The following is a 22,475-nucleotide window of genomic DNA, read 5'->3' as shown; positions in this document are numbered from 1 at the left end:
TATGTTCGTTTATGTTTTCTTTCATACTATATCCCTTCGAACTTCCGCTGTGTGGATTGTTAACGATAATCACATGGTAAAGTAACTGGATAGCTATAGGAAAAACCTGTTGACGAGTGGGGGAAATGGAGGAAAACAATTCAACAGCTGCACATTTCTTACGATGTTTAAGAAAATGAGAATTTTCTTATAAAAGCAACTGTTTGCACACGTGTTTCTTATTTAGGTGGCTCGACCCTCTAACAATGCAAAAATTGTTAACAAATGTTTCTAACGACGTGTGCGTGTTTTTCAACTTGAAAAGGGGGCGAATGATACCAGAGGAACAGTCAAACTGACAACGCCATGGCTAACAAACAAAAAAACAAACAGAAAATAAAAGTACACAAGACACAACATAGAAAACTAACGACGTCTTAGCTTTACGGGGCCTTATCAAGAATAGTTTTGACAAAATTGGAGCGCAAGATTGTCTGGGAGCAACTTTTCTAATGTTAACAAGCGATGCCAAATTTATAGAAATAAATAAATCCTGTCAGACAAAAACGGACAAAAGAACAAGTTATTTTGAAAATCAATAACTGTATACATGTTTTATAAAACTTATAGTATAGAAATGTAATTGTTGAATAAATGATGGTTTAGAATTTTTAAAGTCATGTGAGCATGATGTCAACTTTTAGCTACATTGGGTAAAAAAAAACTGTTTGATGCAAATAGATCATCTTAAACTTGTGTTGTATCGAAAATAAAATGCATTAAATGAAAAACATCCACAATTTTTTGCAAATACAAAACAAATATCCGTTAATTATCTTATCAAGATTTTTGGCCATATCAAATATGAAATCACCATCTCAGTATACATCTGATTGAATAAGAATATGTGGTATGAGTACTTTCCAAACAATTCACAATGTATAAAAGTTAACAATTATAGGACAAAGTACATCCTTCAACTTGGAATCTGAGCCCACAGAGAACAGCAACTTATAGAGTGCCCTAAATTGATAATGTAAAACAATTTAAACAAGAACACCAACGGCCTAATCTTTAAAAGTAAAAAGAAACGAGAAAAATCTTTGAATCACATAAACGAACGACAACGAATGAACAACAGGCTCTTAACATAGGACAGGTGCACACAAATACAACGGGTTTCAATGTTATTACAGGCGCCAAACTGCATCATAAAAAAAACACTATAAAATATCAATTGAAATGAAAAACTTTCTAAGAGATATTTCAACAAAAACAAGTATTATAATTAACATTATTACAAGACATTTTTAAAGCGCATTATAAAAAAAATATAACACTACAATTACTCTAAGCGCTTTACATGTGAAAACATATTTACATATACAAAAATTCGTACATACACGTAACTACAAAGTAAAAATATATAGACCAAATACGTTTAAAAGCATACAACATCAGATCAACTGTTAAAAGTTAAGACTCTAAAAACTTCATCAACTTGGTTTATATTCATAATAAAAACGTGGAATGCAGCAAAAACACACAAAAGTTGTTTCGTTTTTATATACAAATGCATTTCGTTTATTTGTAAATATGTTTTATCATCGGAAAAGAAATGTTCTTCAAAAAACAATGTCCAAGTTGTTTTCTTGTTGCAATGTTAATATCAAAGCAAATCAAGTACATTCACTGTTAATAAAAAAAAAAACATGTTGTTGATTTGATTTTATCATTGCATGGCTACTATCCTTGATCCTAAAAAAGATATTGAAATGTATAGAATTATAAGTAACCTTGTATTGCATATATATCTACAAGTAATTGAAACCCATATTCATACAACAGAATACAACAAAATATACCATTATGAAAATATATGTGATTTCAACGCATAACATTTCATAAAGCATTGACTTCTTAGAACAGTATTTTGTCGGTTTCATTAAATCGACGTAAAGCAGGCACTTATCAATTTATCAATCAACCCTGTTCTTTTGAGCTACAAGTACGGTACAGATTAACTAGTATGTTAATAATTTATTAGTGTTAATAAGTAGATGGACATTAAATTTGCATTGTCTCCTTTTTAGAAAAAAAAAATTTAGGGATCGAAAACGTATATTATAATTACAAAATGTATAAATTTAGGAGACCAGATGTGTCGGTATAACAAAATGTCCGGCTCATTCTGAAAAAAAAGACAAATAAACCTTAGAGTTTGAGATTTGTTTTCATTCGGAAATAAGCTACCATATAGACTTCAGTAAAGTGTTAATTTCATATTTTTGCATATATATATCCGTAAAACATATGTTTACTTTTGTAGCCATGAAGTTGTCAGTTTATTTTAGACCTATGAGTTTGAAGGAACCTTTAGTATCGTGTGCCTCTCTTTATGAGCAATGCTTTTTGGTGAAAAGAGTTTATGCCCTAACCTTTTGATTTTGATGCTATTTGATTATAGAAAACACAACTATCACATACCTCTTTTGTGAATTCACTATACACACTTGGTTTATCTTTTATACCAAGATATTCGTATGATGTCCCTGTTCTGAAAAGTAAGTATATATGCTAATTACATGCCAACTAGAAAAATAGCAATTTGACTTTTTTAAACATAGTTTTGAATTTATATTTATCGAAAATACTAAATGTATTGTCCTAGGCGACAATCGTATCAGTTGAATGCAAAATGCCTATGCCAAATGAGGAATAAGACAGTTGTTATCCATTCCTTTTATGTATTTCAGCTTTTTATTTTGCAATTTGAATAGGGACTTTTCGTTTTTAATTTTCGTCGAAGTTCAGTTTTTTTTGTCATATTACTTTTTATCGCTGATTTCAGGAGAGTGGAATGAAGATAAAGAGTTATAGGGAAATCGATCTTTCGTTTTTAAATTCAAACATGTTTTTGTTTTTATTGTTGGTAACTTTTTTTTATCTTTTATCTAAAAGTGAAAGCTTTGTCACCTTTTTTTTTTATATAGAAACGACACTTACGAATCTCTTATATCTCTCCCTTGATCTGAAATGTAGGATAAAATATTTTTTTAATAAAACCCTAATTTTTATAATGTTGTTGGGAACAAAAAAACATATTGAATGGAAAACACAAGAAAGAGGCAGTGCAAACCTATCTAGGAAATAAGTTATTTCAATTCAGACACCATTGGGGAATTAAATAGAGACCAGCAATTATACTTGTCACTTTATATATGTAATATGTACGCTTTGAAAATTCTGTTGTCTATGATGTTCTAATCGATGAAATCAGGAAAGAAAGCTTTAAAATTTTGAAGACTTACAAAACAACGAACTCGAAAACGTGAGAGAACAAACATTTTTGATACACAAACTTCGATTTGATTGTAGATGAATTTCTAATTATTGATTATTATAATACAGTTTTTGACATCCAAGAATCTAACAATAAATTATCAATCAGCTATAAGAAAGATGTATTTTCAAAAAAAATATATTTTTGCTTTTTCCAACTAGGAACAATTAAAAGCGATTCAAAAATGCAAATGACAATTGCCATAGTTGTATCAATATTACCTGTCTTAATCCTTGCAGAATCTGTAACTATATCATACATTTCGGTGTCAGAATGATGTTGTGAGGAATCAGTTTTATTTCTAAACAAATTAATTCCAATTAAGCAGATGGACAATATACTACATTCATCAAAATTAAGTTTCGTTTCTTCTTTGGTATTATTCAGCCTCTCTTGCTACTTTTTGATCTTTTAAGAAAAGAAACTTAAAACTATCGAAAAGCAAATAAAGAACGAACGATAGTACTGATCATAAAAGACTTTCAAACTTTCCTCGCTTATTTTCAAAGTCACAAAATTCCTTTTTCTTAAATCGTATATTCTTCGTCCTTAATTAATAAATGTAACTAAAATCATTTTGGTAGATCGGACTCTCTAAAACCGATGAGAGTTTTTTACTATTTATGTTATTAAAATATTTGTGCATAAAAAGCTGTTTTAAGTTCAATTGTGAATTTAAGCTTCAAACGTAAGCGTATGTTGACCTCAAAGTGGAAGCAATCATATCTATACTAATGTGTTCTCTTTTAGACGCAATGAGATATATACAATAATGATAATCAATATATTTAAAATATAGAATATTGTTCGTGTGAATTTAAATTATATGTTCAAGCCCTTATGTTTTCGTTTACTACTAAACATATGAACCCCGTCGGATAGAAATCGACCTTATGCAATCGACGTCAAACCGAGTAACGTTACGATAAAATTTTCATACATGTAGTTTCTGACGTTATATATAAAAAAAAAACTCAATGTCTCTTTCTTACAAAACTACGTTTTTTCAAAATATTAGTGTGGGTACATTTCTGGTCGGATTTTTATGTCCTTTGTACCAAAAGAAGCAGAATTGTCACAGTTATAATTGAGTAGTTTGATATTTCAATTTTGGTAAGATAAACAGTATTGTTTTGTTCCGAAAGTTCTTATATGTATTTCAACGAAATTAAATTTAAAATAAACTGTACATGTTCATAGCATGAGAAACAATAGTAATGGACGACAAAACTATGACAAATTAAAGTAATATACTTTAGACGATTCTGCGTCTTTTAACTCTGTATTTGTGAAAATCCAACATATAATATGCCTTCACATTTTTTTAGTGGGGTTTAATAAAATAGCAAATGTTTCTTCTCCTGAATCCTGTCCTTTTCTAAATAACATATTTCCCAATCTAAGTATTTGTTTTGGTTAACAGGAATACATTGGTTTGCTAAGGTATGTGTTTCCTAATACGTTCTATATATATTGAACTATTTTTACATTTTATACAAAGTGAACAAAATGGTGAAAGTGCTATCTATTTTAGTAAAATGTATTTTAATTTCTTTCAGTTGCATAACATCTGTCTTGAAAAATAATTGTATACATATCTTAAGTTTTACTAAACTAAAGTAATAACACTAATTTTCATTATCTGTTGTGGAGGTGCGCAAAGAGTTTGCATACAACTATAAATTTGTAGTTTATGATTGTTGGGCACACAAAATGTTTATGTGACGCATGTTTTGGCATGTTGAAACTTTTTTTTAGAAAGTCGGACGTAAACACTGTATCGCAACTGGTTGAAATTGTTGACAATTCTGCCAAATGCAATAGGTCAGAAGTTTATAATGAAAATAACGATGACGAAAACAGCTTAAAGTTGTACAGATGGGATAAAGACAACAACAGACTGAATATCAATCAAAACCAAGGAGTAAACAAAGACTCACAAAAACCAAAGGACATTTACATCAACAGTTATAAATAATAATTAAGAAACAACACGAACTCCACTAAAAACCGGGAGTGAAATCTGGTGCTCCGGAATGGTAAGCATTTCCTGCACCGTATACGGCACTCGTCGTGTTTTTCTTTGTTCAGTCCGGTAATGATGGAAGGTTATTATAACTGAGGAAGAATATCAGATATGATTTCTGACACACTTTTGTCATAATGGCCAATCAGCTCATGATGGCGACCGTAAACTTTCTTGAGTGATGACCTTAATTTGATTGATTCATAGCCCTGTCTTAGCAACTTTTGAGAAAGCAGTATTCCTCGTTCAACAAAATCAACGTATTTTGAGCTAGCTCTAGAGTAACGTTTCAATCGAGACACATAAACTCCATATGCTGGTGGCGCTGGGATGTTGCTACACAGAAATGGAAAGTTGACTATAGGAAAATTAAAATCATCGCGTTTGTCATAAATTTTGGTATTCAACCTACCATCAATAGTCATTTAGAAAAAAAGGTCTATATATGAATCAGATTTATCTGTGTCGGTAGTATCTGTAATTTCAAGTTCACTTGGATATATTAAATGTAAGTGATCACTGAATCTATTATTATTAAGAGACAGTACATCATCAATATACCGAAAGGTGAAATTAAAAGAATTGGCTGATTTTTTTTTCTCCTTTCTCTACAAGCCCTTGGATAAATTCTGCTTCATAGGAATATAAAAACAAATCTGCAAGTAAGGGAGCGCAATCGGTACCCATTGGGATTCCAATAGTCTGTTGGAAGACCAAACCTCCAAATTCAACAAATATGTTGTCAATTAAAAAGTCCAGCATGGCAGTAATATCCTCGTCGGTATATTTGTTCTTTGACTCTGTATGATTTTTCACAAAGTAAGCTGAATTTCAGCCCAAAACTAGATATTTAAAACGTCGAGTGCCCTTTTTGTTAAAGAAACATAAGACGACGAGTTCTTTTAGTCGAGCTTGAAGTTTAGTATGTAGAATAGTAGTATAAAGAGTTGAAAAATCAAAGTTTTAATGTTGATACAATGTTTTAATGATTGAGAATGTAAATTCACCAATAACTCTGTTGAATTTTTCAGTATCGACATCTGATTAACACCACATCTTAAATATGGATAATTTATTCACTAAATATATCAAACCACTCAGAGAGGAAAATTCCAACACTTCAGATTTACAAGTGACGAAGTAGGAGTCGTATTTGCGAGAGAAACTCTTGATCAGCCGGAGAAAAGACTGGCCCTCTTAAAGGAAAGCACAAACGTACCTGGGTATTACGACACTTCCAGAAGTTATTCAGCCACCAGGGATCACAGAGGAGAGAAGGCGTTATATGGGTCAATATCTTTAATTGTTTTTACATAGGCGGTAATGGTAACGTTTTTCCTGTAGCTCCGTTCATATCGTAAACTTGGATATGTATGAAAGCTCGTTTCGAAGCTGTGACATTTTCACATATGTGGTTAAATTTTCGGGGTACGAAATGAGATTACTTTTCCCGTAAGTTAGCATACCCTGAACATATTTTCGTGATGCGGCTCCTTGTGGTAAAATATCCCCTTTTTAACAAAATAAATTCTTTGAAAATTTAATACTTTGAACACATTCAATAGCTCCATAGTTTTTACACATTTATTCTATGTTCCTCTACTTTCTTAATCACCACAAATGGTTAAACTCAGTCATTTGTAAAAAATAGAAACATGTCCAATATCACTACACAGATTGTTTCTTTACACGTGACTTTTGAGTTCCACATTTAGAGGTGCATTAGGGATGTTGTTCCATATGTACAACGAAGTCTGTGACAAATTTTGTCCTCGTGCTTCAGAGGAGAAACATTTAACGGATGTTCACGGATTTGGCTATACTTTTTGGACCTTTTGGATTATAGCTCTTAATCTTTTATATAAGCATTGGATTTCAAATATTTTGGCCACGAGCATCACTGAAGAGACATGTATTGTCGAAATGCGCATCTGGTGCAAGAAAATTGGTACCGTTAATTTTATTAACATATACTGATTAAAGTTGAATTGTTTCATTGTAACAAACTTATAAATTAAACTAAATATAGTATACAAATGTATGTTTTAAGGTCTTTCTTTATTACGAGAAAAGGATCGACACAGAATAGAATTAATGCACTTTAACGTTAATTTTACGACGTTGTCTTGAGATTCTGATTTTAAATATGTATCCGTCAAAACTTTGAAATGGCGAAACTTTTTAAAGAAAAAAGTTAGAGTAAAACGGGTTTTTTGTATTCAAATTGTATGACTATAAGCAAAACTGATATGAACAAAACTCAAATTTAGGTCGATTTCTATACGAAGAGGCTCATATATTAATCGTTTACCTTTTAGTGTTGGGATTTTTTTTGCGCTTGAACCAAAACAAACCTGCAATATTTCAAAATAACGTGTATTGGTTTTGTATTTTAAAAAAAAAATATTATTAAGTCTTTCGTAGTGTGATTGTTCTGTCATGGAACTTATGTTTATTTGTAAATCAAAACAATGACAATAAAGCGGTAGATTCTATTGTATTCAAGATAACACTCTTCTTCCGATAGCTCAACTATATTGTCTTTGTTTGAAAACATAGTCTTAGTTACATATTTTTTTTTAAATCTGGAATTTTGGGTACTCATTTTTTTCTACTTCGTACCTCATTTGTCCTTTTGATTATTTAGCACTATCATCACTGATGAGTCTTATGTAGACAACGAAACTTGCGGCTAATATACATAATGATGAGCATGGTATCTTTGGCATGTTTTGTAAGTTTGATTTCTCAATGGGAGAGTTGAGTACGACTGTCATGGAAGTGAGATGTTTAACTAGCTGTGAAACGATGTTTAATCCACTGTTTTCTGTATAAGGAAACTTCTGTTTCAATTCCGATTTGTGACTGTCGTTTTCCATTCGTTTGATGTGTTTGAGCCTCTGATTTTGCCATTTCATAAAGGACAGGGCATTTTGAATTTACTTAACAGTCTGGTATTTTTGTAGCTTTGTCCATTTCTTTCCCGCTTTACGAATTAATTGGTATTCATGTTTTCACTGAACTAGTATACAATATTATTTAGGGTCCAGCTGAGGAGACCACCTACGGTGCGGGATTTTTCTAGCAACGTTGAAGACCCATTGGTGGCCTTCGGCTGTTGTCTACTCTTTGGTCGGGTTGTTGTCTCTTTGACATATTCCCCATTTCCATTCTCTATTTTATTGTTTGTATTTAGAATCATATGGAGAAAAAATATACACAGATTTTGAAAGTACAAAAGTACCAAAGTGCATACATTGGAATCAACAGTTTGAAGACACCATATTATAAGCAAAACAAAAATGATATTTACCGAGTACAAACCAAACAACAATGGTAATAATAGTGGACGATGTTGCCAAAGCTACAACTGGAATGGTTGCTGATTGTATATCATTAGCTTTGTTTCCTAAAAATAAATAAGTTAGAGTTAACCCATTAGGAGAAAAAGAGTCAGTAATATGTACCTATAATGGCAAATATGTTTATATTCTGAATATCCAGGATATGTGCTCTCCTACGAATTACTATATTCTGCTTAGACAAAAAATGGAAAACAACACGTTTAATAATTTATTGCGTCCGAAGCGCTTTTCTGGATTTACCTTCATCAGGAACTCTCAAAGCCAAACATTTGAAATCCGAAGATGGGTAAGTACCGAAAATCGTTGAAGAGCTATATGTCAAAAATACCTTAAATAAATAGCCAAATTCATCTAAAGCCAACTTTGCCAACACAGAGAAAGTTATTAAATCAACAAGCCGTTACGTTGTACAATGTTATGTGATGTTATCTTTTTTTACCCCCAAACGTCGTATTTGTGTCAGTTTATTTATTTATCAGTTGGTTCAAATAAAGGCAACAGTAGTATACCGCTGTTCAAAACTCATAAATCCATGGACAAAAAACAAAATCGGGGTAACAAACTAAAACCAAGGGAAACGCATTAAATATAAGAGGAGAACAACGACATAACACTAAAATGTAACAAGTGTTAGTCGAAACTGCCATTTGGTCTTACACTAAAAGTCGATTAAATAATTCTGTTTTTTTTTTTTAATTAAACCATGCTTGTGTTGTAAATCAAATAAGTATGAACTTGAGATATTTTCATTAGTAATGTACTCTATTTCTGTCACTCTATTTAAATATACAAAAATCACAACAAACCTTTAGGCTCTGCTGTCCTTGTTTAAAACACAAGAAATACAAATATGCAAAACTCTAGAAGTCCGGGATTCTTTACTTAATATTCCTTTCAAACAATTGTTGCTTAAGATAAACAGTTTTGTTTTTTTTTTGAAAATGTACAGTCAAAAGAAGATTTTAGATTCTAGAAAGATACAAAGTGATGTGTTTAATCAATTATTTCTTTATGACGGTTCGTGTTTCGTCATAACATTTACCTTCGATAACGGACAAACTGCTCATAACTTGAAACTAGTAAATATGGTTTCAATTGATTTTTGACATAACGACTGCATCTATTTTTTACAGATGATTCAGCATCTCAAAATGTAAAAGTCAAAGCAAGGGTGACAGTAGTACTTTAATAGCCTACGAATAACTGTACAATAAATTTGGAATTACATACTTCAAAACTATTTTGTTTAAATACCTTTTACCTTTACTCAGAGTCTGTGCTGTGATACTTAATGATGGTAAACTTTTGTTGAAACTGTTTTCTGCTAAAACTCTAACGTTATAATAAGTTGACGTTTGTAAACCATCCAATGTATATAGTAGCCCTTTGTTTCCTGTTTCTTTGCGAATCCAGGTTAATGAAACAGCCACTTTATATTCTATATGATACATCAGATGCATATCCTTATCATCCACATGCATCCACTGTATTGTCAAGCTTGTTTCTCCAACTGATACAACAGTGATATTTGAAGGCGGATGTGGAATATCTAAATACAGAAAATATAAAACTTAGAAAATCGAAAAAAGGTACAAAATGTATAAAGTACACGATGATTACACTGGAATATTGTATTAATAAATTACTTATCTTGAACAACTTCATGTATATCAGAATGGAGTTTTCGTTTTCGATTTACTCCTTTAGTAAAACTTACGTCCTAGTTTTAGAATCATATTATGCTCGACTAAGTTTCCTATGGCATTTGACAACTGCAGTTTGTAAACAGCTGCATCTTCAAATCTCAACCAATCGATAACCAATGTCAGTCTGTATCCATCAAGTTGTACCTCTCTGCCATGGAAATCATCATTAACAATCACCCTGTTTTCATTCATATTGTATTTAGCTGACTGCTTCAGAAGAGTTGTGTTTTTATACCATCTGAATGTGGTATATTTGGGTTCACTAAACACGTAAACATTGACATCAACACTTCTTCCGATCACCCCATTCAGGTTTTGAGAATTTCCTTTTGTGAAAACCGGCTGTGCTATAATTAAGAAAAAATCCGAACTACACGCAATATAACAAAATTAGATCTAAATATAAAATTAATGATATTAATTCAAAAATTTTACCAAAATGTTAAATCCTATGTCTGAAAAAGAATTAAAATCTAGTTGTATGTATATTGAAGAAGCTCTTGATTTGAGAGACCACCATACCGTTTCATCAGATAATAATCTTTTACCATAGTTAGTTCATCAGTGTATATAAAGTGCGAATCCAGCTAGTTCATTTTTACTGTTATATGCCGGTATGTCTATTGTAGAATAAAGGATCATGGGAAAACTGTATTTGTTTACGTTTTGAAAATATCAAGTTAAAGGATTTTAAGTTAAGTTTTAACATATTTTCATTGTGATATGTCTTTATAATATACAAACATAGCATTAAACTTCAAATAAGTGTTATAAAAGCATCATAATATAGCATATCGATTATTGAAAGCGATCCATTTTAACTATAGATGCGATGAATTATCACTGTTAGTGCAGTCATTATTAATGTAGAATTTTCAAAGATGCGAGGAATTTTTATTGTAGAATTATGTGATAAATGCACTTGCAACAAATGAAAAAAAAATTAGTTGATGACTTTAGGATTTATGATACATGTATTTTCCAATTGAAATACAAACTCCTCATTCATTCTTCATCAAATATATAGCTTTTCAAACTTGTAACAAAAGCGATTCTCAAAATGTCATATTGTATTCTTCAGATTACGTTTCTCCTTGATTTTAACTTATATAGTGAATCACTGGTGCGTGACAGCAGCGGGCCCTCTTAAGCAGTCAGTGGGCCCCTACTTATGAAAAATTCTAGATCCGCGAATGGATACTACCACAGAGGTAAAACCATGCACATTTGGGTTATTGTACACAAAATGCATGCTACAATTCATTTTTGTTGATTTTAGACCCTTTGGAACTCTATGTGGGCTATTTCAGCAACTAGGCAAAAAATCCCCAAACTTGATACATGGTCAGATTCAGCATGTCAACGAATTCCATCTATCTATATTAAAGGACTTTTGTCTATAAATTTGGACCCCACAAAATTGAAAAAGGGACCAAAAATATGAAAAAATGCATGCATCGGATACTTTTGTTATTGAAGGCATGACTGTAACAATAGGATGAATATACAAAAATATCTTTTTCTGGGGTCTCATTGGGGGGTTCTGATCCCGGATCCCGCTTACTGTTTTGGCAGATTCCCGTATTCCGCTTATTGTTTTGTCAGATTCCCGTATCCCGCTTATACTATGCAGTTCTAATTTTTTGTAATTATCCGTGTCCCGCTAGACTTCATTTCCCGTTTTTCTCTACACAATCATTTGACTTTCACCTGTCACGCTTGCAAAAAATCGGCAATCCGGCGTGACTCTTATAGCCAAATGCGACCCACTATTTTACTCTATTTTGACTCATATAAAGCCCATTATAAATATATTAAAAAAGTAGCGTAGATTTTTTCATCCCTTTTTATCCCGTCTCGTTTCGTTTCTGAGCCATATAGATGTCGTATGTGACAATGAGACAACTCTCCATCCGAGTCACAATTTATAAAAGTAGACCATTATACGTCAAAATACGGTCTTCAACATGGAGTCTTGGCTCACACCGAACAGCAAGTTATAAAGGGCTCCAGTGTAAAACCTTTTAAACGGGAAAACAAAGGTACAATCTATATCAAGATGTACGTAATTAGTGGTGAAGTGTCATGGAAATGGATAAAAAAAATAAGGATAAAGATCTCTATACGCTTTATAAGAAACTAAATGGAATACATTTGAAATAAATGTTATTTCTATTGAATTTAGTAGAGTGTTTTAAAACCAAACTTTTATCCGTAAGTTAAATTTTATCAAATCTTTCTCTTACTTTATCTATTATTTGAGCAAGTCGGCTAAATTAAGGCTTTACAGCTAATTTCCTAATGCATGTAAAGCAAAACTTTGGTTGGCTTGCTTGCTTTGTTTGTATAATTGTTTATACAAACTTTGTAAATAAGATTGACATTTTTAAACAATATGAATAGGCATAGTTTAACCTGTATTTTTAATATTTGAATTAAATTGGGTGTTATCATAATGATTATCCAATAAAAAAAAGCAAGCAAATCAACTAAAGTCTTGCTCTACATGCTTAAAGAAATGAGCTGTAATAGATAAAAAAAATAACAATTATACAGTGAAAATGCACCGCATATACAATACTAATGATTCGCTCCACAGTTAAAATGAAAGAATCGTATCATTATTCGACAGTAAACATGACTAGCATTACGAAATCATCATAGTGGAATTTAGTTAAATATGAAGAAACTGAATGACAAAACATATTCTACGTTATACAACTTTAATAATTGTATTAAAATGAATATTTTTTACTGCAACAACATCTCACCTGTTATACCCCAGTCCCACTAGGCCACGATCGCACTACGATCTGTGAAAAAAATGCAAATTTTGATGATCGTAGTGCGATCGTGTAGATCGCAGTAAGGTCGTATCACGGTCGTGGTGAGGTCTTCAAGATCGTGAAGAGCGTGGCCAACTTTGAACATATTCAAAACAATCGTGGTGCGGTCGTGGCGAAATCAGGTCGTAGTAGAAGCGTAGTGAGAGCGCACTAAGATCGTAGTAAGATCGCAAAGGTCACTGTACAATCGTAGCGAGAGCGTAGCGAAAGCGTGATTCTATTCGGAGAGACTGCGATACGATCGCACAGCGACGTTATCACGACCTCACTACGACCATCACGTTCTCACTGCGACCCAACTACGCTTCCACTACGACTATACCACGCTGTTTACGACCATAGTACGATTCTAGCACGCCCTTGCCGTCCTCAACACGCTCTTCTTACGACCTGACTACGTCCACACTACGACCATCATTCTCATTGTCATTTTCACATAAAGTATATAAAAAAGCTCCCTAGATTTTGTTTGTTTGAATGTAATTATCCATTTGCTCTAACGGCTCAACCATGCTTCTCGTTTTTATATAGATTAGACAGTTGGTTTTCCCGTTTAAATGGTTTAACACCAGTAATATTTTGGGTCCTTTATAGCGTGCTGATTGGCACTCATACCACATCTTCCTATATATATTGATACATCTATGTTATCTCTGCTATCGTTCACTAAAATATCGTCATTGAGCTTTATGGACCAGCAATAGGTTGTAATTTAGGTTGGATTGGTCGGTCCGACATCTCTGCTTGATCAGGAATCGTTACTTTGCTCCCTCTGCCTCTACATTAACTCCTACCACCATGCCCACGTGTTCTGGTAGATTTTGGTGGCATGACTGTATTGTTTCCGAGAAATCTACGATTTAATTAGAAATAGAAGGAATTGAACTGTATTGATATGGAACACGATGTTGACGTTATTGCTGAGAACGTAGTAAGATCGCGCTATGAACGTAGTATAATCGTGGTAAGAACGTGTTATAATCGCAGAAAGATCGTGTTGCAATCGGATAACTCGTGGTATGGTCGTAGTGAGAACGTGAAGAGCGTAGAAAGATCTTGATAAGCGTAGTGAGGTCGCAGAATAAGCGCAGTGAGAACGTGGTATAATCGTAGCGGGATCTTTGTAGAAGCGTAGAGAGGACGTAGTAGCATCATGAAAGCAACAAAAATTTACATTTTCATGCCGCTCATACCGCGACCTCACCATGATCTAAATTTATTTTAGATCGCGGTGAGCGTGGTGCGATCGTGGTCTAGTGGGACTGGGGCTTTAGTTATAAAGCACCTGCACGATCTGTTCGTGAAATGTCCTAAAAATTCACCTATTTTGGTATATATTTCACAGTTGGATGGCTTTAGGCGCGATAAATCCCGCTCGCATCTCTTACTTTGTTTTATTAGTATTATGTATTTCTGAACATATACATTTTAACTATTTTTCTTCATTTTCTTCAAAAATTAAAAAAAAGTTCGTCTGTTTATTTATCATTCTACATTAGACATTTATGGCATATACAGTAAAAATGATATTTTAGGATCCGCACTTTACATACACTGGTTCATATACACATATATCTTGTATTGTGTGTTTTAAGTAAATTTATGAAAATTTAGAATGATACTGATGTAAAAGTTTATATTATCAATATCAGTTTATAATGTTATGGTATACATAAAATTGGCTTATGACTTGTTGTTACATGCATCTTTGTTTCATGTATATGTTGTTTTAATATTATAGTGGTCTGTATTTGGATCACGCCTCTATTGTGCTCTTTCCAATAAAATATTGAATTGAATTGAACATTCATGATATTTGAAAATGTTTTGCTATAAATGTTTTTAGTCCTGACAAGTACAAATGTATTTTTGTTTGTCAATTTCTAAAACATTGCAATGTACTTTTATCCTCTATTAATGATGTCATCTTCGTGTATCAAAATATGTTGCAATGATAGTTATGAGCATTTGAAAATATATCAGTCGTAGAAGTGGTTTCTTCGGGCTCTACTTTTACTCAAAATATTTATTTAAATATTGTATCCAAATACCTTTTACAAACATTCGTGTCGAAAGCAAGACTAACCAATTAGTTATTTTTGTAACATGAATATGTTTTTCGTCGGGAGCAGTTTATATCTAAGTTGCAATATGATATTGTACAAATGAGATTGAAAATTATACACTCACACAAAACTTTTTCAGATTTTTTTTTTATATCAAACTGAATATTAGCTTACAATTTATTTTAACAAATCCATGTCCTACTTGTTTTTCCTGTCCATTTGTCCCCAAAATACCATTTCCAACTGTACACACATATATTCCACTGTCCTGGTAGACAAACTCCATTCGAATATCCGGCAGTGTCAAAATTCCACTTTGTCCGATTGCCAACTCGCGAATTATAACATCATAATACGACTTATGAGAACATTTGGAGTATGTGTATTCACTAGGATTGCCTTGAATACTGCACTGAACATTCCTTATCCTATCTGTTTGCAGGAAAGTTTTATTTTCTACTACTGCATTCGGCGCATCTAAATACAAATATGTTCATCAGTGTTATTCAAAGGCAAGATAAAAAGAGCAAGTTGGTCGAAAGCAATAGACGACGTAAAACATCGGTTTTGACTTGGGTGAGAATTTTTGTCGGTTTCTTCTGCTTGATTTATTCACCACTGTTGCTATTTGTAGACGATAAAGAAAGTGACAAATAATAAAGAACCATGTTTATTGTTCAAAACTTAATGTGCCCCCAAAGAATCGTTTGATTAATTACGTTATTCTGTTGTTTATTTTTAACAGTGAATATGGACTTAATGGCATTGACAATGACATAAAATGACAACACACTGTTTCATGTCAGTCTGTCAATGAGCTCTGCATACATAACAGCAATTTGTAGTTGTAAAATATCATTAGGTAGGTGGCTGTTAGTAAAATGGCTGGAATAAAGCTGCTGTTTACTTAAGTTTAGTTAGTTTGTGTTATGAGAGGTAGGGGTCATTTCAGGACAGCCTAATTGATTTCTGGTACAGACTTTTGTGATTTTCCATCAGCATTACATATACCGGAGTTCAACACTACATAAAAAAAGAAAATAACAAATCTTAAATACCAAATGCTATTATTTAATATCAAAGCAGACTTTGGTTGCGATTACTGTTTACATTCGTTTTATAGCGCACACTTAAATATAACTTGACTAATTCAGTTGGCAGTAACAAACACTCTTTTATTAGAAATGCTTCTATAAATGTACTTACATCTAATATTGAGCAGTTTGCTTGATGAGACATTACTGCTAACGATATTGCTTGCTTTGCATGTCACAAATTGTCCGTTGCAAGTCCTGTCAGCTCTGTAGATTAGCGTAGATGTAACTGTAAAAGTTTCTGATGACGAATCTAAGGTCCTACTTTCGGAAGAGTTTAATGTAACATCTTTATTATTTTTTCCGATTAGCCAAGTGAACTTAGCTGCAGGTCTGCTACCATGTGATGTGCAAGAAACATTTAAAGGCACTGTCTCTTCTGTATATTCAGAATTATGAAGAATTATTGGCGGTAACGGCTTTACTGAAAAATAAGTTAACCATGTTTACACTCTCGAAGTTTGACACCGATATTCAGGAACGTTGACCGATTTACATTTAAATGTAACTCAGTTATGAACATTTAATTACATGTTAAGTGAAGTTGATATAACATGAGGACGTATATCTGATTTTTTATATATGATTGTTTCTAATCATTATATCATATCATGGAAAATAATAACTTAATTGATACCCTTTATAATTGACCCTTTAATAGCACACTTGATTTTGTACTGTTACGAATCACAGTTTATGACTAAACTCAGTAAAGACCCGTAGAAATTGCATTTAATTGATAGATTCAACAACACTTACCGTTATCTTGATGATATTATTTCGTTAAATAATCACGAATTTTCTCAATATACTGCTGAAATTTACCCCAAGGAACTTACTTTAAACAAATCAAATTTACTCGGTAATAACTGTCCTTTCCGGAATTTAGATATTTTGTTTTTTTATACGGGAAACTCCACACTAAAATTTACGACAAAAGAGACGATTTTTCGTTCCCTATTGTTAATTTTCCATTTTTAGATGGTTATGTTCCTTTGGTACCATCTTACGGTGTTTATATTTCATAACTTGTTCGCTATGCCCGTGTCTGTTGTGACGTTTTTGATTTTAACGAACGCAACCTATGTATTACTGGTAAATTATTAAACCAGGGATATCGTTCCCACAAATTACTTAAAACCTTTACTAAATTTTTCCATAGATATAAAGATTTGGTTTTGAAGTTTGGTTGTACCTGTAGAAAACTTATTTCAAACGGGATAGCACATCCTCATTTTTACGGAAATGTTGTTAACCGTGCCCGGAAATTTAAAAATGATCCATGTAAACTTGTCGCTCCTTTAAATAAACTTATTCTAAAAGGTTACCTATTCAACACTGTAATAAGATCATTGAATATTGTTTTTATTGGTATAAATATTGATTTTGTAATCAGTAGATTAAAAGCTAACTAAATATAACTAGTATGTTATATACATATACATATTCATGGATCTACAATCTGTCGATACCTGTAACTTGGCATTGCACAAGGTCATGTTTTTCTCTGGCTGTTTATGACGTCTTTACACTAAATCCATTGGATGTTGGATGTGTACGGATTGATAGTTTAGTCTTAGATGCATGATTATTTTTTATTAGTTGTTAGTGGCTTTGAACTAGATAACTGCGAGTACTCTCAGATCTGTTCATTGTGTCGTTTTGTGTCGGGATGCATAAGTACCCGGTCACGTGATTTTTATAGTTCGTGCTTATGTTGCACTGTTATACCACTGTCCCAGGTTAGGGGGAGGGTTGGGATCCCGCTAACATGTTTAACCCCGCAACATTATGTATGTATGAGCCTGTCCCAAGTCAGGGTATATTTCAGTTGTTTGTGTGTTACATATTTGTTTTTCGTTCATTTTTTTACATAAATAAGGCCGTTAGTTTTCTCGTTTGAATTGTTTTGCATTGTCTTATCGTGGCCTTTTATAGCTGACTATGCGGTATGGGCTTTGCTCATTGTTGAAGGCCGTGCGGTGACCTATAGTTGTTAATGTCTGTGCCATTTTGGTTTTTTGTGGATAGTTGTCTCATTGGCAATCATACCACATCTTCTTTTTTATATTGTTCATCATTGTTTCAAATGCCACCCTACAGTCCTTCTACTACATTGTGACTGTCTATTAAATATACATTAGATATACTCTTGCCAAAAAAAAGTCAGATAACTTAGTAGTCCCGCTTTACAGAATCTACGTCTAGTCTCAAATAATATGATTATTCATGGCGATAAAAAAAATATATGGTATTTTTCAATGAATGAAGGACAAAAATTGCCACTTCTGTTAAACACGATCACGCCAGGTTGACAAATGCAGAAATCCTGTAGCTTTCTCACGTACGAGTATGAAATATAGTTAAGGTCTTACTCAGACTTTGAAACGTTAAATTCTCAAAATTTTGTTATGATTTATTAAGCTGAGTGGACAAAATCAAAAGTAATTGAAAATTAACATCATTGGATCTTGACATTTTATTTCTTTTGATGGACCAAGGTCTTTAAAAACCAAAACAAAATAAAAATGTCTTTCCACTGGAAAAGGGAAAGACCTAAGAAAATGTATTTTAGACGCTTTGCAGCATTTGGATAAATGTGTTTTATATTACCTTCAAAAATGTTTTAAGTGATATAGTATTTTCTGATCACATATAGTCATGAAGAAGGGCAAACTATATATGATGTATGTAGGCGTATTTTATGTATTTCATATCGGATATAGATGTATCTTAAATATCAACTTTTTTGGAGCTACAAAGCAGAAACATATATAGTTTTCTAAAAATTGTTTTACTAGTTGCAGTTTTAGGTAAATAACTTACGGATAAGATATAAATTAACTGAATCAGAAAGTGCATAGTGTGAAATCTCTTCGTATCCCGCATAACATACAATCGTTTTCCGGTCGTTCGATCTATTGATAGATGGCAGTGTATGTTGTAGAGACTGTATGCCGGAAGCAACTGTACTTCCTGCTATCAACAGTTTCACGTCTGGTGCTGGTTTTCCTCCCACAGCTCTGCATGTTATTATCAGATCTAGTCCTTCTGTACCTTGCAGTTTGTCATCCAGTAACACATTATCCATTTTCACACTTACTGGTTCCACTGAAAAAAGGCAAAACACTTGGTTAAGCATATGTAATGACTCATTTTAGTTATGACGCAAGTTCATGAATGCATGCAACTAGAACATCATCATAGGATTGAACATCGTGACCTACATGACGGGTCCATTTAGCAGTTCATTTACATTGAACAACTTTCAACTCTTACGTTGTAAGTTGGAATCCAACTTGATGCAATGAATGTTTAACAACCGCCATTTGCTATTATTGCTACTTAAAAGATCTTTGATACTCCGGATACCTCTACCAGTAAAATTGACCGCCGTGACTTAGCAAAGGTCGTTTATTACCAGCTACCATGACCAAAACCAATCCATACTGAGGTAAATGCGTTTTAATACATTTTGTACACACAAAAATCAACTACTGGCTTTGCTTACGCAGAAACAAACTATGTACTGTGAATCGCAGATACTATGCAGACAATCTTATCATTGCTCCTTACATCTATAAAAAAAATCTAAGCAATGTTTAATGATCCATGAATATGAGGTCAGGCTCAAGCAACCCTTGCTACTGGTAGAAGGTTTTTGTTTTATCTTTGAACTTTGTACAAACAATCAATATATCGACAATGACAATGAATGAAGTCGGATATATATTTCGGTCTAATTCTAACCAATTATTAAGTTGGGATGGGTTTTTTTATAGAAATCGATTTGTGACAAGTGATGACAGTAGCAGGATGTAATTATGATTTGATTTTTCCCAAAAAGAGTCACCATCAATTATTTCCCATTCAGAATCGCCCTATATATATATACTATTCAGTTCATTTTTATATGACAAATGATAAGGTCCTAGTGTGGGGATCTCAACCATCTGAAAGGTGTTTTAAAACTGTTGAGTGGTGGAAATGGCCCCAGGTAACTTACATGATCTTTCATTTGATGTGTAATGTCAAAATGAACATGATCTAATCTTAAAATTATCAATCCTTTGTACGGTAGTTGTGTAATTTGAAAAATAAAGTGCAAGATTTAAGGCCAAGTTCATATATTATATGCGTACCCTTATAGGGCACCTGAGATTGCAGCCAGTTTGTTATTTATTAATTTTTTAATTTTGTTTACGGGGGGTGTCGTGTTGCTTAGTCTTTATTTTTCTAATGTCTCTCTGGTTTCTTTCGCCCCTCTTTTATATTGTAAAACCCAGCATTACAAGTTACAAAGTAAAGCACCTCATTTTTCTTACGTATTATTATCACAAATGTCTTACCAATGACAGTCAGCTGCTCTCTGTATATCTCAGCTGAACCTGAAAGCAAACACTCATATGTTCCCTCGTCACTTTCTCTTATATCAGATATGTTTAGATGATACTCTCCAATTGTATGATTGCCAGTTATATTAAGTCTCTCTTTAAGGTCTGTAGGGAAGTTTGGATTTATTAAACTATTCTCTGAATATCTCAAAGCAGTTGTAGAAATGTAGCTCCACGCTATTCGTTGACCGACAGTAGCTCTATACGGACATTTAAGTTGTACAGTAGAACCCTTTAGACTAGAAAATCCATCTGATAATGCTGTGAAACAATAGTAGTAGAATATATTATACTACATGTGTTACAGAAGTTTTCAGGTCAACGTACTCAATATTTCTTTTTCAAGTATGATTGATAACTATTAACTTCTTATTACTACTTTACTGTTTATTTGCAATGCCTGTTCGCTCAATTTAAATCTTAAAGCTATTTCTTTCTTGCATTCAATTTAATTAGAGACACAAGGAAGTCTGACGCGTACATTGTTGTACTTTCTTGATGTTTTGTATTTGACTTGATACATTCTAATTTACCCTGCGAATTTAAGATTTTTGCAAAGTATATCTACTTGAGTATGGTTATCGAAGACAGAACTATTTTATCTATGAATCTTTAAAACAAATAGGTCCTGTCAAAATATTTGGGTCTGTCATGAAAAGTGGTCACATTGTGCGCTAAATAAAGTCAATAGTCAATATAACCGTTAAAACAAATATATTACAATGTATTACAAACTGGATATCACATCCTCATTTTTTAGGTAGTTTTGTTATTAAAATCTTTCGATTAAGATACGATCAAATAAACTTGTTGATTTTTTAAATAGTCTTATTTTAAAGGAATAAAAAGGTTACACTACATGTAAATATGTATGACTTTACAGCTATGAACGCTCTACATCCTGTCGATACGTATATTTTCGAGTTGAACAAGACCATGCTTTTCTCGGATTGTTGATGCCGTCTTTTTATTAAATCTATTGAATAACAGAGTACTGACTGACTATGAAATGTCAAGTCTTTTACTGAATTTTATTGTTTGTTCTTATGGTATACTGGAAGACGACTGTACCCTGTAAAGAAAATCTTCGGCGCTTCAAAAAAATATTAACCCTTCCTCATGTTTTAAATGCCTGTTCTAAGTCAGGAGCCTGTATTTAAGTTGTTGTCAGTGGTAGTTGTCTGTCTTATCTAAAATCATTTAATTGGTTTTCTCTGTATTCTTTTTATATCTAACTATACAGTATGGTATTAGGATAGTACTGCATATATAGGTGAATACTGAAAAGTGTCCTATAGTTGTTAAACCCACATCCTTCTGTCTCTTGGGGATAATTTTTATACAATATTTTCTTTTTAAATACATATTTAAAATAACTGCTTATTATTTTGTAAAATAAATAAATAAGTGTGACAATATATATAACACTTACTTGATATGGTCAAGGTCAATACAAGTTTGATCAGATTGATGTATTTCGACATTTTTTTTAATTGTGTGTAAACTTCCGCATCGAAACCGTATTTATGTAATGGTATTTATTTAAATATTAGTTGAATATTTCGAACTATAAATAGCGGATTTGAAGAGGAAGGTATATTGTTAATGTTAAGTCAGATGTAAAGTTTATTTTAGGTTATGTTATTTTGCTTTGAT

General features: G+C 32.5%; 1 protein-coding gene across 1 annotated transcript; it reads right to left on the bottom strand.

Moving 5' to 3' along the window:
- Window positions 1–1,243: 1,243 nt before the first annotated feature.
- Window positions 1,244–22,346, bottom strand: LOC139490361 (protein turtle-like). Its single transcript, XM_071277172.1, has 13 exons — window positions 22,252–22,346; window positions 20,775–21,080; window positions 19,252–19,536; window positions 16,538–16,849; window positions 15,506–15,808; window positions 10,431–10,766; window positions 9,975–10,262; window positions 8,662–8,757; window positions 7,660–7,702; window positions 3,544–3,623; window positions 2,986–3,010; window positions 2,467–2,536; window positions 1,244–1,737 (listed from the first exon to the last, which is right to left on the bottom strand). The coding sequence occupies exons 1-13, from the start codon at window positions 22,301–22,303 to the stop codon at window positions 1,726–1,728; spliced, it is 2,208 nt and encodes a 735-aa protein (XP_071133273.1). The 5' UTR covers window positions 22,304–22,346; the 3' UTR covers window positions 1,244–1,725.
- Between the last annotated feature and the right edge of the window lie 129 nt (window positions 22,347–22,475).

The sequence above is a fragment of the Mytilus edulis genome, chromosome 9 (genome assembly GCF_963676685.1).
Source record: "Mytilus edulis chromosome 9, xbMytEdul2.2, whole genome shotgun sequence".
Lineage (NCBI taxonomy): Eukaryota > Metazoa > Mollusca > Bivalvia > Mytilida > Mytilidae > Mytilus > Mytilus edulis.
Note: the sequence above shows the minus strand (reverse complement) of the source record. Positions and strands in the feature narration are given on the sequence as shown.